The sequence below is a fragment of the Equus quagga genome, chromosome 7 (assembly GCF_021613505.1).
Source record: "Equus quagga isolate Etosha38 chromosome 7, UCLA_HA_Equagga_1.0, whole genome shotgun sequence".
NCBI classification, from domain to species: Eukaryota; Metazoa; Chordata; class Mammalia; order Perissodactyla; family Equidae; genus Equus; species Equus quagga.
The window spans coordinates 78,963,884-78,982,331 of record NC_060273.1 but is presented as its reverse complement, the minus strand read 5'-3'; the positions used below and the strand labels follow the sequence as shown (position 1 = coordinate 78,982,331).

The 18,448-nt window shown below is 35.2% G+C and overlaps 1 protein-coding gene across 1 annotated transcript in view; it reads left to right on the top strand.

The window, feature by feature from the left end:
- UBE2D2 (ubiquitin conjugating enzyme E2 D2) overlaps positions 1-18,243 on the top strand; it is a 48,343-nt gene extending 30,100 nt beyond the window's left edge. Inside the window, exons 2-7 of the mRNA XM_046667239.1 lie at positions 2,629-2,692; positions 9,518-9,549; positions 9,629-9,706; positions 9,792-9,897; positions 14,408-14,501; positions 16,571-18,243. Coding sequence (XP_046523195.1) covers positions 2,629-2,692; positions 9,518-9,549; positions 9,629-9,706; positions 9,792-9,897; positions 14,408-14,501; positions 16,571-16,616 — 420 coding nt within the window. The 3' untranslated portion in view covers positions 16,617-18,243. The remainder of the gene's footprint in view (positions 1-2,628; positions 2,693-9,517; positions 9,550-9,628; positions 9,707-9,791; positions 9,898-14,407; positions 14,502-16,570) is intronic.
- Positions 18,244-18,448: the final 205 nt, after the last annotated feature.

Here is an 18,448-nt window from a genome sequence, read left to right as displayed (position 1 = left end):
AAATCTCAATACTGTTTCTTTTAAAATAAAAAGTTAAAGAAATTAACGTATATAACTGTACAATAGGTGTAAAGCCAAATAATAAAGCCAACTGTTAAACAAAAAAACAGCCTCATACATTAGGGCACCTTTTCTGCCCAAGTGATCCATCTAGATTAGTAACTTTATTAAATTTCAAGATTCAACTTCAGTTTTCATCTTGGTGCAGAGACATCAAATTTTGGAGCTTCTATTCAGTCTTAACTGGGTTTTCACTATTTTGATTACCCTCCAGATGGTTACAACTTTTAATAGCTATTTTATTTTAATCCAAATTTACAGCCAGAACTGGTAATTTATTTTTCAAATATGCAATAAAAATATACTTGTTATAAAATTTAAAAGATATAAAAGGAATATACACAGTTCCCCTTCTGACCCCCAAAGCAAGCTTTCCTTCCTGAAAGCAAGTACTGTTAACTAGTTTCTTGTGCATTCTTCAGAGGTATTTTATGCATATACAAAGATGGATGGATGGATGCTTTTTTAAATAAACAACTTTGAGATATAATATACAATAAAATTAAAGAATTTTAAGTATACATTTTGAGTTTTGATAGGTATATACACAGTTGTACATATCTACCAAAATCATGATATAGAACATTTCCATCACCGTCCAAATTTTCCTCATGTCCCTTTGTAGTTAGTTAATCCTCTCCAACTCCCTCCAGCCCCTGAAACTATTGATCTGCTTTCTGTCACTGTAAGTTTGCCTTTTTTAGAATGTCATATCAATGGACTCATACAGAATGTCTGACTTCTTTAATCACTTAGCATTATGCTTTTGAGATTCATCTGTATCATATAGGAGCCTTTTGAACCGAGAAAGTGCTGAGTGTGTCTATTAGCCTAAGTTTGGGTTAGGTTTTTAAAATTAATTATATCATACTGGTTCGTGAAATGGACTGATGGATCTTATATTCAGCTTAGGTAAGTCTTAGCTCTTGATGTCATTCAGAATGGAAAAAGGTGGCTTAATTTGAAAGGAGCAAAATATTAAGGATAAATCACAAGTAAAATTCCATTTAATGAACATGGCAGGACTTCAAAATAGCTTGTTCAATTCAAATTGTATTTTACTAGCAACCTATTAGTCAAAAGAAATAAACTTTTGTGGGGTTTTTTTTTTTTTTTTTGAGGAAGATTAGCCCTGAGCTAACATCTGCTGCCAATCCTCCTCTTTTTGCTGAGGAAGACTGGCCCTGAGCTAACATTCCTGCCCATCCTCCTCCACTTTATATATGGGACGCCTACCACAGCATGGCTTGCCAAGCGGTGCCATGTCCACACCCAGGATCCGAACCGGCAAACCCCAGGCAGCTGTAGTGGAACGTGCACACTCAACCACTGCGCCACCAGGCCAGCCCCTAAACTTTTGTGTGTTAAATCAAGCAAGCTTTCTTAGTTATATTGACCTGTATTACAAACATTTGGGAATGGGAACTGTACAATAGGTTATTTTTTTCTTGATGGGTAAGGAATCTCTGTTGTAGGGAGATACAAAATTCAAAAATTGAGGTACTTGAGAAAGTAGATATTGTTAAATCTTTATCTCATTCCCAGTGCTTTAAAAAAAAAACCCAAAACTTTATTTCTGTACTTTATGCTTTGTCCTCCAAGCTTACAGATAGGATAAAACAGAATAACTGATGTAACCAAAATGACTGATTGAATAAGTTAACTCAGAGGAAGGGACTTAGAGAAATAACTGTGCTCCAAATTTAAAAGTGTGTAATATTTGGAATATTAAATTCATACCTTTATGTAACTCATTAATAAGATTCTAGTTTTTATTCTACTTTTTAAATATTTGATTTTTCTGTTTTGACTGTTGTAGTTTTAAAATATAATCTAAAACTAATCCTTCTTCAGAGCTTGTTTTTATCTCAAATAACAAACCCAGGGAAAAGGGAATATGGTATGATTTCCTGCCTTGTGGTTTTTCAGGCATCCCCGCCCAGTAACAAATCTCAGATTTGTGGGCTCTTGGGTTAAAATAGCTAAGAAGCTGGCATCTGGTTGTAGACCATTACTACAGGTAGATCTGTCTCTGACTACAAAACTTTATGATGGGTTTTGTTACTTCAGCCAGGCTTTTTAAAGTTTTTTTCTACTACCTTTGGAACCTGGTAATGGATATCAGGTGAAAACATATCAACATCTTGTGAGATGGTCCCGTATAATTTGGAACATTTATGACTTCAAGAGCTTGTCCCAAGTATAACCTAATAGTTTTGAGGTACAAAAACTGGCCTTGAATCTTTTTTGAAAACTGATAAATGAAGTTTTTACTTTAAAACAGTTTTTGTGGCTCTTTAGTACTTAATACGTGTTAACTTTGCTTATATTTACCTACTAAACTCTGAACTAAGCAAAAATGATCCACTTTTTTAAACACACATTTGCATTCAAGAATTCAAAATACTTTAACCTAAAGATTCACTAATCTACCCATCTCTGACTTCGAAAGAATACTCCTAAAAGAGCTGTAGTGGTGGGACAGAATATTGGTAACAGTGAAAATTTTATTAATGGATAAAGTTATATTTATGTTGAATACATTTCTTTTCTTTCTCCTTTCTTAAGGAATTGAACGACCTGGCACGGGACCCCCCAGCACAGTGTTCAGCAGGTCCTGTTGGAGATGATAGTAAGTATTTAAAAGGAATGATGGAGTAAAACAGCGTAATAGTCTACCTCTGGGGAACTCTGGGACTAATGAATATACACCTCTTAAGGTTATTTTGTGTGAAGGGGTAATTATGCTATAGAGAAAAGGCAATGTTTACCCTTACTTGTCCATGAAAGATGAAGTTCTATGTGTGTCCCATCATCTTCTGTGTTCATTACATTTTGAACCTCTTCTGCCAGACATTGTCTGTGTAGTTGTTTTGTCCACTTCCTACCTATCGTTCCTCCCTTCTGGGTGTTTTCCTGAGGCAAAATATTCAAGCTTTCACCTACAACCAGCTATTGTTTTTTAAGTAAGATAATACTAAGGATGATGGGGGGTATGTGTGTGTATGTGTGTCTGTCTTTCTATTGGCTCACACTTGTCAATACAGGTACAGTTTGTTTATTTTTAATGTCCAGTTTATCTGCTTAATCCTGTCTAAAATAATTATTAGATCTTATCACACGTGTTGGATAATAATTTTCCATTTGTTCCATTTGTCTCAACACAGCTTTTCCCCTTTATACCGTCTTCTAGCCTTTTTTAAAGGAAGGATATTTGAATAAGATTGTGCTTTATGACACAAAACTAATTCACAAAAAGATGTAACATTTAGCAAAGAGGAAAAAAATGAGCATACTTGGAAACATTTGTGTAAGAGAAGTATATAAATTAAGACAAAAAAATAAATATGAGTTTATATTAGTTTGTGTTTAAAATTATTTTTTCCTGATTTTTGTTAATGTTTTTGGTGTGGTAAATCCTTAAAAATCAAAGCAAGGGGGCCAGCCCCGTGGCCGAGTGGTTCAGTTTGTGCACTCTGCTTCGGTGGCCCAGGGTTTCGCCAGTTCAGATCCTGGGCGTGGACATGGCACCGCTCATCAAGCCATGCTGAGGTGTTGTTCCACATAGCACAGAGAGAGGCACTCACAACTAAAATATACAACTATGTTCTGGGGGACTTTGGGGAGAAGAAGAAGGAAGAAATAAAAACAAAAAGAAGATTGGCAACAAATGTTAGCTTAGGTGCCAATCTTTTAAAAAACAAAAAAAAAGGCAAGTAAGGCGCTTTTTACAAGGATTGATTTACAGATAAAACAAGTTATAAATTATAAGATTAAGTACATGTGATGAAAAATCCCATTTACATTTTTATATTCAGACCTGTCCAGTATGAGTAACTATAATATTTGATACCCCACATCATCTCTTTTAAGCCTTACAACAATTCTTGTATGTCAGTGGAGTACAAATTGTGAACTATTTTATTAGAGAAGAATCTAGTGAGAGGCTCGTGGAGGTTCCCAAGGTGGACTCATTCTCAAGTTTTCTGATTCTAGTTTTGTCATTTCATGGTATCTCATAGTTCACCTGCATCAGTGTGGTCTTTCACCTGAAAAAGTGGTTTTATTTAAGGTAAATTCCTCATAGTTGAAAGTGGCTGATCTTTAATTAAAAGTGTTTGAAGTCTAGGGATTAGATTTCATTTTTAAAGTTCTCTTTAGTGTGCTAAAGTAATTTTCATTGCTTTGTTTGTACCATAGTCAATACTCTCACATTCCTTTCTCAGATATAAAAGTTGTTACCCTGGAGAGTTAAATAAAACTCCCCCAAAGCATAAGCAATAAGAGAAAAAATAGATAAATTAGACTTCTCAAAATTTAAAATTTAGGTGTTACAAATGATACCTTCAAGAAAGTGAAAAGACACAGAACGGGAGAAAAATTTTGCAAGTCATGCATCTGATAAGGACTATTTATCCTTATCCAAAATATATTTTAAAACTCTATAACTCAACAGTATGAAGATAAATAGCCCAATTTTAAAATGAGCAAAAGAGCTGAAAAGACATTTCTCCAAAAAAGATGTACAACTGGCCAATAAGTACATAGAAAGATTTTTAACATCATTAGTCATCAGTGAAGTACAAATCAAAACCATATGAGATACCACTTTACATCTACCAGGATAGGTAGAATCAAAAAGTCAAATAATAAGCATTGGGCTGACCCAGTTGCGCAGCAGTTAAGTGCACACGTTCCGCTTCGGCAGCCCAGGGTTCACCGGTTTGGATCCCAGATGTGGACATGGCACTGCTTGGCACACCATGCTGTGGTAGGCATCCTACATATAAAGTAGAGGAAGATGGGCACGGATGTTAGTTCAGGGCCAGCCTTCCTCAGCAAAAAAGGGAAGGATTGGCAGCAGTTAGCTCAGGGCTAATCTTCCTCCAAAAATAATAATAATAATAATAATAATAATAATTGTTGATGAAGACATGGAGAATTGGAACCTTCTTACACTGGTGGTAGGAATGTAAAATGGTGCATTTTGGAAAACAGTCTGGCAGTTCCTCAAAAAGTTAAACAGAGTTACGGTATGACCTAGTGAGTTTGCTCTTAGGTATATATCCAAGAGAAATGAAAATATGTGTTCAGACAAAAACTTAAGCATGAATGTGCATAGAAGCATTATTTATAATAGCCAAAAATTATAAAAAACACAAATGTCCACCAACTGATGAAGGGATAAATAAAATTGATGTATCCATACAATGGTATATTATTCAGCAATAAAAAGAAATGAAATACTGATACATATACTACAGTGTAGATGAACCTTAAAAACTTTATGCTGAGTGAGAGAAGCCAGACACAAAAGGCCACATATTGTATGATTCCATTTATATGAAATATCCAGAATAGGATATTTCATATAAATCCCTAGAAACAAAAAATAGATAATGGTTGCATAGGACTGGAGATTTGTGGGGAATGGGGAGTGACTGCTAATGGATATAGTATTTCTTTTGGGAATGATGAAAACGTTTTACAGTGAAATGTGGTAATGGTTGCATATCTCTGTATATACTAAACACCATTGAATTGTACACTTTCAATGGGTGAATTGTATGGTATGTGGATTATCTCCCAATAAAGCTGTTTAAAAAATAATAATTACCTCTCCCTTAACTCCTAGCCTTCCTGTTCAACTTTGATTATCTTGAATAACATACTACTGAACTATCAACAGTACCTACCTTCTAAAAGAGAATAGGGAAAATCTCCTCCTTAGAGACAGAACTTTCTTACACTTGGTCATCTAGATAGTGTTTGCTGATATTATACGTAAAAAATTTGTGGGTGTTTGAGAACATTTGAGGATGAATTGCTGTCAGAAATTCTTGATCAAGTCTTCCTGATGAATCACATAAGGATAAAACAGTGTAATTAGATAGCTACATGCACTTTCATCATCTTAACTTTTGTTATAAGGAGAATTTAAATCTTGGGAAGAGAGAAACTCTTGGCCAAAGAGAAACTTTTTGAGCTCCTTTTTACTATCCTAGCTCTCAAGCCCCTCAGCACCATATGTTATTAATATTTAGTGTGAGAATAAAGAAATCTTGGGGCCAGCCTTGTGGCCAAATGGTTAAGTTCTCATGCTCCGCTTTGGTGGCCCAGGATTTTGCTGGTTTGGATCCTGGGCACAGACATGGCAACCGCTTATCAGGCCATGCTGAGGCAGCATCCCACATAGCAAAGCCAGAATGATCTACAACTATGTACTGGGGGGTTTGGGGGAGAAGAAGAAAAAAAAAAAGAAATATTTATTTTATATTTAAATAATATACATTTAATAGTAAAATGCTTTATTTTTAAATATCCAGATTTTAATGTACCATTAAAGTTTTCCCACTTTTCTGCAAAGCTCTGGTAAGCAGAAAGAAGTGTACTTCAGTACAAAAAGGAAAAGTAAGCTGAAGATTTACTGTTCATATAATCTTTGTTTTCTTTTGTTTTGAACATTTGGTGAAGGTGACTCTCTAGAGATCTGTACCTGAATTCAAATATAGGCCTCTTGAGATTCAGTCTCAAACTATAACAAATAGTCTCACTCTCCCTTTTAGCCTCAAGCTTTCATCCTTGAGGATACTAAAGAGTAATCCTTGAGCTGTGAACTTCACACTTAAACTCTTGTAAAAGAGGTTGTAGCTTTCAGTTTGTGTAATTTGGTGTGACAGCATCAAACCAAGGTGATAGTAGAATTTGTTTGTTTGTTTTTGGACCATCAAAACTTTAGTACTATGAACTTTTGTTTTGAAGAGCTCCTAAGATTGATCCTTAAATGAAAAGTATTTTAAATAGATATTCTTATGAAATACTGCAGTATTTTATGCTTATGCCCAATATTTCACCCAGTAACTATTTCTAGAGTTCTTTCTACTTGCAACCTGTAGTGATTCTTGAACTACTATTAACGAAACCATTGTAATTTGAGGCAGGTTAGACATTCTCTCATTATCTTCTTCCCTCCTTTTGTATAATCCCACTTAGGAGAGCTAGGAGTCCAGGAGAGTTCCAGAGGGAGACCTAAGTCAATGATTCCAATAGGTATTGTTATATTTAACCAGTGTGGCAGAATACTCAATTAAGCTTTAAATGGTAGGTTTTCACATGCTTTCGTTAATTAAAATTCACCTTAATATGTTTTTAGTTTGTCTTTCTCTGCCTGTTGTTAGTATTGTAGATTCTAGATCATTTTAACAAGGCGTAAATCTCATTGATCTCAGTTGCTAAATTAGCAATTTTATTCTTCCTTTTCCCTCTTACTCTTAAAGACTTAGTCCTATGTGTGTGTTTTCGCTCGTTTATCTGACGACAGTATTTGACCCTTTATTTATAAAGGTGAAGATAAATAATCAATAAATGAGTGTTAATGGGTTTTTATTTAGAACTTTGCATGCCAGTGTGGTTTACATGCGTTTAGTTCTGTTGGAGAAATATTAAACAGATATGATTTACTAACTAAATAGATATGAATTACATATGAAATAGCCTGTTGTTTTTGCTTCTAAGAGTTCTCAATAACATAAGAATCTTAGTTAAACATACTAGAATGTCTTCAACTTTCTGGAGTGCTGGATATGAAAGAGATTGCAATATTACTTGAAAATATTGATCTTTCCACATCTTCTATTAGGAAGGGTATCCCTTCTATAATCGTAAATGTTCTAGTTGCCAGGTTGTCAGGATTTCTGCTCTTAGCCTCGTGGGGGTTCTATGTAGTCTAATTTTTAGTGGATTGTAGTCATAGAGCATAAAACATACTTTGTTTTCTGTAGAGGAAGAATAGGAAATCACAAAAAAAGTATTTTACCTTTAGCTAACAATTTGTTCTGATTTAAATTTTCTTAATAACTTCTTAAATCTGGTAGTATTTTTAGCAAGAAAAGGATTGATCTTGAAAAGACTCAGAATAAAAAATTAGGGCTTACATAGTTAATGGAAAATTTAACTTAATTTTTAATGTCTTGATACTTGTGTATTTTATTATGTAAGTGCTTTCTTCTTACTCTGTATCTGACTCTTGCAACCTTAGGCAAGAATGCAGGTATAGTTATATCCTCCCATTTACAGCCATAAATTTAAATAATTATAAAAGGACTAAGTAGAAGAACAAGACCTGTTTCAAAACAGGTTTCTTGACCTGTAGTTTGGTCATCCATTTGTCTAATAGGATTTTCAGCCTTGTCCTTGGAGTTGTTTACTCCAGTTATCAATATGTTTTGTTTACTCAAAGTGTAAGTATATTTGTGATTAAAAACAGAGTGAGACTCTGTTGTTTCTTTAAACAGGATATTAGGGGTCTATTATAGGACCTTTGTTGAAGATACTAGGACCATCTTAGTAGCTCAAAGTGACTTTCTCCTTAGCTACTTAATCCATAAGAAATTGGTTGGCAGAAATTATGAAGAATTTTTCTCAGTGCTAGTTAATAGTAATCTAAGAAGGGGAGCCTCCTCAGCAATACCTATCCTTCATCTTTAATTCCTAATAAACACGCTGCTATTTTTGGGTTCAGGCCTCAGTGAGGGGCAGACCAACCATAGTGACAGTTTGATATGCAGGAGATCAGAAGGAACTTTAGGATTTGGACTGACAACCCAGTGGATTTTCACATGGCATCTTAGTCTTCACGTTTCCTCCTTGTGATGAGTTAGCTGGTTTGGGTTGGTTCACATATAATCCTGGTGACAACTTCACTTAGTTTGCGCAGATCTTAGTATGAATGTTAAGTGCTAAGTAGCTTGCTTATAAGTGAAAACTCTTGCTTTTCGATCTCTGTATTATACTTATGTCATGGCACCACCTTTGAAGTGGAACAAGAACCATTTTTTGCAGTTTGAAGAGGAGATTTCCTTATTAAACAAGTTTATAACTTACTGAGATTTTCCTTAGAGTTTGTAATCAAGCTTAGGGCTTTTAGCTGATGTTTTCTTTATTTGTTGAGGGACCAGTAATTCTACACATGAGAGCTCTTAGAAACTTTCTTATTATAAAAACCATCCTTTCCTAATTTGAGTATTGTTTACTTTGACTTTATAGTTCTGCTCTATACCAGTATTATAAAAGGGAGTATATTATTTATAATTGTGTTGGGGAGATGATATAGCATATCAAAGAGTTGAGTCTTTTAGTTCTTTTTTACCCTTTGAAGTAAGGAAATGACTGTTTAAAAGTGGACTTCTGGGCTTTGTCAAGAATTTTCTCTCTCTGACATGAGTTTTCATGTTTTAGCCCAAATACTTTTTCATTGAGCACCTTATCAGTGTTCTTGACCATGCTAGTCATTTTTTTTCTCTCTTCAGACTCAAACTTGATTTATATTCCTCATCTTTCTCAGGACTCATCATATTGCTTATAGATGAACTGGGATTAGATGGGGAATGAGATGTTACTATGCTGCAGGTACAATGTAGATACTGCTTCATGGTGATTTTTTGTTGTTCTTTTTCAGTGTTCCATTGGCAAGCTACAATAATGGGGCCAGTAAGTATTCAGATTAATTTCAGAATAAACAGTTTGTGTAATTCACTCATTTTAATCCCATTTTTCTTGTTACCAACAGAATGACAGTCCCTATCAGGGTGGAGTATTTTTCTTGACAATTCATTTCCCAACAGATTACCCCTTCAAACCACCTAAGGTAATTGGGATGTGGCAGTTGTTTTTTGTGTACTTTATACAATACTAATAAACCAGTTTACGAAAAGTTTTCCTTTTTTCTGTAGGTTGCATTTACAACAAGAATTTATCATCCAAATATTAACAGTAATGGCAGCATTTGTCTTGATATTCTACGGTCACAGTGGTCTCCAGCACTAACTATTTCAAAAGGTAATGGAATGGGTATTTGATACCAAGATAAAGCAACTGTGTTTTTTTGTCTTTTTAAGGTCATTTATTTTTTAAAAGGTTACTCAGATTTTTTTTAAGAGAAAGTAGCAATCCCCCTTATTCTTGAATAGACCTTGAGACCACTGGAGAGAGTTGAATTTTCAAACATAGGTATTCCTTGGTTTCATGACTACTCTGTCCACTGTGCTATTCAAGCATAGGTTGGAAAATGGCAAGTTGGTGTGAATGTCTTTTTTAGAGCATAGTTAAAGTAGAAGACAATTAATGTCTCTTCCAACCTTAAGATCCATGAATAGAAAGGATAGATACTGCTCCAGAATAGGAAATAACAGCCCTTTTAGAGGAATGCTTGTACTATAAACATAGACATTAGGTTCATGAAAAGCATATTATAGGTGAATTCAGATTCATATTCCTTAAGGCTTCACCAGCTCTTGTCTTTAGGTTTCTATCAGGAATAGATTCATCCTCTAAGATGATCAGATTAATATAAATTTTTATTTGAACATTTTAACAATCTTTGGATGTAGTCCTGTGTGTATGTTTGTGTGTTCGAAAATGTGTAGAAAAAGTTAGTTACTAATTTAGTGATGAGAGATCCATTAGTTCTTCTAAATAAGATCTAATTACATGAGTAGGTTGGGGATTTTTTTATGTCAATGAACTGAGTGGTTAGTTAACAAAGATTATCTTATGTCTTGATTAGAAATTGTCCAGCCCCTCAACGTCATACTCAAATGAAATCACAAGTGGATTAAAATTTGGCAAAATGCAACTACAAGAAATAGGCTGCAAATATGATGAGCTAATATGTTTAAAATATGAGGAATATCTATAAATCAGTAAGAGAAGAAAACATAGCTCCCAATAGATAAATAGACAGAAAAGAATAAAATAATCAAAGAAGCAGAAATTAAAATAAGTTCCCATTTTTCAGCTTTTTAATTAACAAAGATCTTTTAAAAAGAAAACTTGAGCCAGCTCTGGTGGTCTTGTGCTCTCACAGCTGTCACCTGGGTTTGTTTCCCAGTCATGGAACCACACCACCCATCTGTCAGTTGTCATGCTGTGGCAGTGGCTCACATAGAGAACTAAACTAACAACTAGGATACACAACTATGTACTGAACCTTTAAAAAAAAATTGACAAAAAAGAAGAAAACTAAATACTAATGAGGGAGGTACATTGAAATGAGTGCTTATATACTACAAATAGAAGTATAGATTTGTATAGCCTCGTCTGCCAGTGTGTATTAAGAGATAAGAAACTCAAATCATTAATGCCCTTTGACCCAGTAATTCTAATTTCATTCATTTGTGCTACAAAAAACAACTCCAAATGCTAAAAAAAGCTTTGTGTGCGAGTACATTTGTGACAGTGTTATTTATTTCTGGAAATTAGAAATTACTTAGAGGCCCAACAGTAGAGGAAGAAATAAATCAGTTCTAGCAAATGCATTAAAAGAGTGTTTATCCTTACAAATATTGTGAAAAATGGGAAAATACTATGTTTGAAAAAACAGGAAAGAGATCAAATTTGTATACACTGTAGCTTGAGTTATATAGAAAAGTATGTTAAATAGCTAGAAAGAAATAGATTGGGTATTTGGGTGGTAAAATTTGGTGTATGAAAATATTTCTCTTTTCTATCTTCTTATATTTTATCATTTCTTTAATATGTACATTTAGACAGGAGGCAACATAGTTTCATGGTAAAAAATGTAGATTCTGGATCCAACTACCTATATTCAAATCTCAGCTCCACCTCTTATTGAATGAGACTTGAGACAAATTAGCTTCTATATGCCTCTGTTTTTTTCATCTGTAGAATAGGGATGATAATAACTATTTCATTGTTATGAAGATTAAAAAAGCAAAAATGCACAATTAACTGGTTCCTTGTAAGCACTCAAATAACTGGGATAAAGGCACTATTGTACAAAGTGTTGGATATTTGTCATGTTATAACTTTGATGTCATATCTATAAATAAGACTTATATACTCTGACAAAGTAATTTTTTAAAGGAAACAAAAAACTCTGGGGCATTAAATTAAAATTTCTGGGGTCCTAGGCATCAATAAAAACAAAAAACCAGAGGACCACGTTTTTAAAAATCATGACTGAAAAAAAAAAATCATGACTGAAACGGTTTTCCAGATAAGTGGCCCCTTTTCTTTTTGTAGGCCCCGTTGAAATTCAAGGGCTACTTGTGAAAGTCTTCATATACCTGTCCTTCTTGTGAATTCCTGCCTGGCCTGGTTGCTTTTCCTTCACCAAGTAGCAGTAGAGATATAAATCTAGCAATGGGACCAAGAGAGGTGCAAGAGTGTGTGTGTGCGGGGGCGGGGGGGGGGGGGGGGGCAGTAGGGAGGCCTAAATAGCTGAAATTGTTACCTGGCTTTTTTTTTTTCCTTCCCCTTCTATGCCTAGTGTTGATTTTTCAGTTAGTTTTAAATCATAAGGGCTGTTAGTTTATTTGACTTATGATCTATCTGGATAGCCCTTTTAAAATAGTTGCAGTGCCATTTTGTTGAATTTGATTGTATCAGTGTACTTAGGTTTAATGTTTTAATGACTCCCTTTTGTAAATTGAATGTGTTTAGGCAAGCAGTTCTGTGAAAGGCCTAAATGCTTTGTGTGGTATTAATTAGCTCTTTGACATAGCCTGTTTTCGAGGGCAATAATTTTTACCCGAAATTCTTTCCACTTTGAGTATGTATGTTTGGGACCTTAAATATACAGAAAACTTAAAGGAAGCAGATGTGTGTGCCATAAAGCCACTTGATTATCTGTTTTTAGAATTGAAAATGACTGTGGGTGTGACGCTAATGAAAATGAGTATATACTAGTGAAGAATGTATATATAGGTGAAAACTTAGTCACTTCACAGAAGAGGCTATGCAGGTTGTGGAACTGGGAGTTATTCTCTCTACAGAGAAAGAAGGTGTAGTACGTTATAAGCCAAAATAAATTTTCTACGAATTAAAGGAACTAATAAGTAGTATACTAAGAATCCTTTCCCAGATCCAGATAACCACCACCCCACCTTCCTTTCCTGGAAAGAAAGTCAGAGAAGTTATTTCTTTAAAATTTATCTTTTTTAAAAAGTGGCCTTATTGGAATAATTGGGAAGAATAAAGAAGTTGGTAATTAATACTAATTTGGTAGTATGTCTAATTTTAGCTGAAGAATCAGTTGTACTCTTGCCAATTTGACAGACCAGACAAGTTTCTTCTTACTATAGTCAATAATTTCATGAACATTCAAGAATCTATAACTCCCTGCTGTCATTTCCAGGAAATACATGAAATCTTTCCTAATTGCTGTTAGAATGTTCTGTGCTTGGAGAGGGCATCAGGTGATATACCTGACAATGGGAAGAGAAGATGTTTTGGGAATGCCATCTGCCAGAATTGTGGGCAACAGGAATGAAGAGTCAGAAAACATCTTTGCTGATATTTTTTATTTTCCATGTACTCTTAAGGCAAGCAAATAGCTTTTTTGTTAACAAACTGGATCATAAAGGAGGGCATGTAGACTTTTTCTTCACCTCTCAAAAGCCCTTGATCTCTAGAATAGATTTGATAGGAAAATGAATAAATCCTTTTCCTGCTGAATTTGATGTTTGGGGAGTAAAGTGGGCTCAGAACATTGTCTCTTGCTACAGAACACTGGAAATCAGAGTTCTGTTAGCATCAGAATAAAAGGATTGGAATTTATTTCATTATGTCACAGGCCACTGGATTTAATGTAATTAGTGGGCTTGGCACCTCTTTGCATTCAATAAGGATTACATAAGTTAACAAATTTTGAACAGAGAAAATTATAATATTGAGATTTATCTGCTACATTCCAGGTCACTGAGGAAAATGGCATAGATGAATTGTAAATTGTCACTGAAAGGAATTCGAGACCTTAGTAGAAATATGTTGTATCCTCTGTAATAAGTGTGGCCAGCCCCACTTGGGTGTAAGTACTGGCCTTTATGTTCTTAGGCTAAATTGTTTTCAACTAAAAATGAAACAAATCCATTGCATCTAAATGTAGTACCTGCCATTGAAAAAGTAGTGATGGTTGGATTCCATGGTGGTTATTTCTGACAAAGAGCATTCAATAGTTTGGTTGTCTTTGGAATTTTGAAAGCCACTTATCCCTGAACATGGGCTTCTAAAAATTAAACTTTATGGGTTATAAAGGGTGTTATTGGTCTAGGATTTGGAAGACCTGGGTTCTAATTACTTACTAACTAAGGACATTGGGCCAGTCATTTCATCAGCCTGGACCAGCTTCCTTAGGGGGTCAAGCATAGAGAAATCTTCTTGGCATCTTTGTTGGTTACTATTACTATAAAGTTAGGTAGAGCTTACAAAGCTGCTAGGCATTACAATATAAATAGGTTCTTAGAATTTTCTCATGTGTTGGCATCTCATGTTTCATTCAGCCCTTTGCTTTTATCTTCTACTAATTTATATATTTTTTTCATTCTAGTACTCTTGTCCATCTGTTCTCTGTTGTGTGATCCCAATCCAGACGATCCTTTAGTGCCTGAGATTGCTCGGATCTACAAAACAGATAGAGAAAAGTAAGTATGGTCTCCAGACAGAAAAGTATCTGTGATGGGGTGGAGATGTTCATATCTCAAATTTTTCTTAACCAAGGACTGAGGGTGGGTCATATATTTAAAAGGAAGTCCTAGTATACTCACCTAGGGACAGGAAAAGGAGGAATATTTGCATCAAGTATCATTATAAGTAGATGATGCTGATCTTACCTCTAATTGTTTTATAAGATTCTTACTGTCTATAAAAATTTTTCTACAGTGTTCTACAGTGCTGGAAAAAAATTTTCCAGCAGCTTTATTGTTTCTGCTTGGTTTTTTTACATATAAAGCATTTTTGCATTAAGAGCCCATTCGTTTTAGGTAGATATTTGCAAGTTAATGGGAAAGGAGAATTGATTTTCTACCATTTGGCATACTCTAAAAAAGAAAGTGAATAAATGCCACAAGACGTGAAAGCCCCAAATTTCCTTTAGAAATAAAACTTGGTGTAGAATTTTCATATTTCAGAATTGTACTATGAATTATTGAAGAGTGGTCAGGATATCAAAAGAGATAGTAACTAAAAATGTTCTAATCTATTTTTGTTTTATGTATTACTCTGTAAGATTATAGGAGGAAATAGGTGGAAGAGAGTGGATAGTTTTCTAAAGTTAAAATATAAAGGATTAAAGAATTATTTGAATTCTGTTGGATTAGAGAGGCATATAGATAGGATATTTTTGTTTTGTTTTGGTTTTTGGGTTTTTTTTTTTTGAGGAAGATTATCCTTGAGCTAACTACTGCCAATCCTTCTCTTTTTGCTGAGGAAGACTGGCCCTGAGCTAACATCCGTGCCCATCTTCCTCTACTTTATACATGGGGCGCCTACCACAGCATGGCTTTTGCCAGGCGGTGCTATGTCTGCACCTGGGATCCAAACCGGCGAACCCCGGGCCGCTGAAGTGGAATGTGCGCACTTAACCCCTGCGCCACTGGGCCGGCCCCAGGATAGGATATTTTTAAATGGAGCTACACTGGGAGTGGGAGATTGTAAAAGCAGTTGGTCTTAATTTGGTTTTGTCTGTGTTTAGGTCTGAATAGTATCTATAGTCATATATTTCTGGCTGCGTTTAGAATAAAATTAGATCATGCTTTTTTTCTATTTGTGAATTTATTCACGAATAGATCTTTTTGATTGGAGAACCGTTTTGTCTAGTGTCTAGAATTATGGGCATGAATGCCTACCAGAAGGCATTAGCCAAGTCATTATGGTGGTAATACTCGTCAGAACTTTCCTGCATCCCCCCCTTTTTTGTGTGAGGAAGATGGGCCCTGAGCTGACGTGTGTTGCCAATCTTCCTCTTTTTGCTTGAGGAAAATTGTCACTGAGTTAACGTCTGTGCCAGTCTTCTTCTGTTTTGTGTGGGATGCCACCACAGCGTGGCCTGACGAGTGGTGCTAGGTCTGCGCCCAGGATCCGAACCCACGAACCCAAGGCCACTGAAGCAGAGCGCACGAACTTAACCACTAGGCCACCGGGCCAGCCTCTCCTGCATCCCTGTTTTAATTTCAAAGAATTGTAGAACCTTTTGCCCTGCTTATTTTACTACTAGAATGTTCTTCCGGAGCAGTAAACCCATTTATTTTAGCAACCAAATTGTTAAAATAAGTTTTGTCAGAACTACTTGTTTTATTGATACAATAAATTTTTTATTGAGGAGAGTATTATGTCACTTAATCACTATTAGCATATGATTTCAAGAACCATATAGTGTATAATTATATAGTTTCAAGAACTCAACATAAATGAATCAGGGGTTGAAGATTTTTGTTAGAAATAGGTTGATCAGGTATGGAGTTAGGATATGTCATCAAATGCTAAAATTTAATCAGAATCCTCTATTGTTAGCATTTACAGGACATTGTTTTGCAGCTTTTCCCCACTATCCTTGAATAAATGCACATTAGAAATTTGGGATAGAAAGATGGCTTTGCTTGAATGTACTATAAGTTATTCCCCTCAAATTACTAGATGGGATAATGAATGAAATCTGTTGTTTTCTAACTGACTCCTCACCTTTGTTAAGCCAAGCTTCTCTTTGTGTGTACAGGTACAACAGAATAGCTCGGGAATGGACTCAGAAGTATGCGATGTAATTAAAGAAATTATTGGATAACCTCTACAAATAAAGATAGGGGAACTCTGAAAGAGAAAGTCCTTTTGATTTCCATTTGACTGCTTTCTATGAGCCCACGCCTCATCTTCCCCTGTGCACATGTTTACCTGATACAGCAGTGCTGCGTGTTGTACATACTTGGAACAACAAACTAGAAATACTGTACTTCTGTACCAACATTGCCTCCTAGCAGAGAAGTGTGTGTGTGACAAGCCAATTCTCCAGGTGTAACCTAGGTGTGAGACTAAAAGCTTTCCTTATTGACTTAAATTTGGATAACGGCAAGGTGAGGGGTGGTGGGTATGGTGTGTGCTTGGATGGGGAAGAAAAGCTCCACTGACATGTAGGAGATTGTTTTTAAGTGGAATCCTTTTAAACTCAACACAGTTACGAAAAGCAAGGTGAAGAACACGAAGCTGTTTCTGTATTCATTTTATTCTGAAGAACCTACATCTTAGGTGAAAGTTAAGACCAACCAGATTAAACTCTACCCACATCCTGTATTTTAAGGTCTAAGTTTTACTGGTCAACATTTAGATGGATTGGAGCTATTAGTACGTAAAGTGTGATGGGCTTTGTTCCCAACTCTTTTACATCTTCCTACCTTTCAACCTTCGTCCTTTCAGCCCCCCCTTCTCTCTTCCATATTCTTTGGTTTGTATGTGGTTTCTCAGTTAATACATAGCTAATAGCTCTTATTTTTCTTATGTTTTTAACTGCTTAGGTCTATCTGGATGTAAGGGTGAAAATTCATTTGATGGAAATACTTGTGTATATTTAAAGACCCAATTGCTCCTCTGGAGCTTGTACGTTCAAGAATGATTAATCTGTGTAATAAACTGATTACTACAGTCATTACATATAATTTTGTGTGAATAGGCTTTTTGATTTTAAGACCTTTGTCTAGCTGAGATAGTGGTGGATTTTCCCCCACCCCTGAAATGTCTTCATTTATACTGGTTGCATTTCAAAATCATGAAACAATTCCAGTTTACATAGTAAAAAGGATATCTTGAAAGTAATTTTACTGAGCAAGATAAGGGCATAAGCTTAAAAGCATTTCCATGAAACTTATATGTGCAGTATTCCAGGAATATGACTGTTAAACTAAATAAGAAATTTGCTTTATTAATGAAACTAAGCTGCATTTCACCAAAACCTTGTGACATTCCCTTGGTACATAGGACATAAAACAAAGGCATTGCTGTTTGGTAAGTTAAGCTTCTGTGATTGTGATTGTAAAAGGGCAACATTGACCAAACCTGGGAAACATGAGCACAATCTTGTATTGGAGAGTCTACATAATTATTTTGCACTAACGTTGCAGGATGTTCATCCAATTTTAAATTGTACTGTATGTGGCTTTTTGAAGTCTTCCCTTGACTCTAGTAAAATGTAGTTTGAAACTTGTAAACAACTGTGTTTGCCAGAAACATCCTTCTTGTGAACTAGGCAAGTTACATTTTTTTCCCTCCTCCTAATCTAATTGTAAACCAGGCCAGCCTGAAGGCCATGGCTGATACTCTAGCCATCAGGTTCTTTCAAATGCATCTTTACACTCTTGCACAAAAATTGAGGAATAAATGTCCACTGCTTTTGGTTTTAAACTTGTTTAACTTGTCTTATCTCTAAGTGTCACTACTCTTCCATATAGGAACAAAAGTGTGATATAGCTGGAAACCCCTTAAAGTGCTGCATTTTAGCTGCTGGCTACTAATTAGCATTTCTAGCATCCTTGACCTTGCAAAGGTTTGACTGTTAACAGTTGTAGGGAGATGAGTTAGAATTGAGCTCTAACCTATATTACCGTGT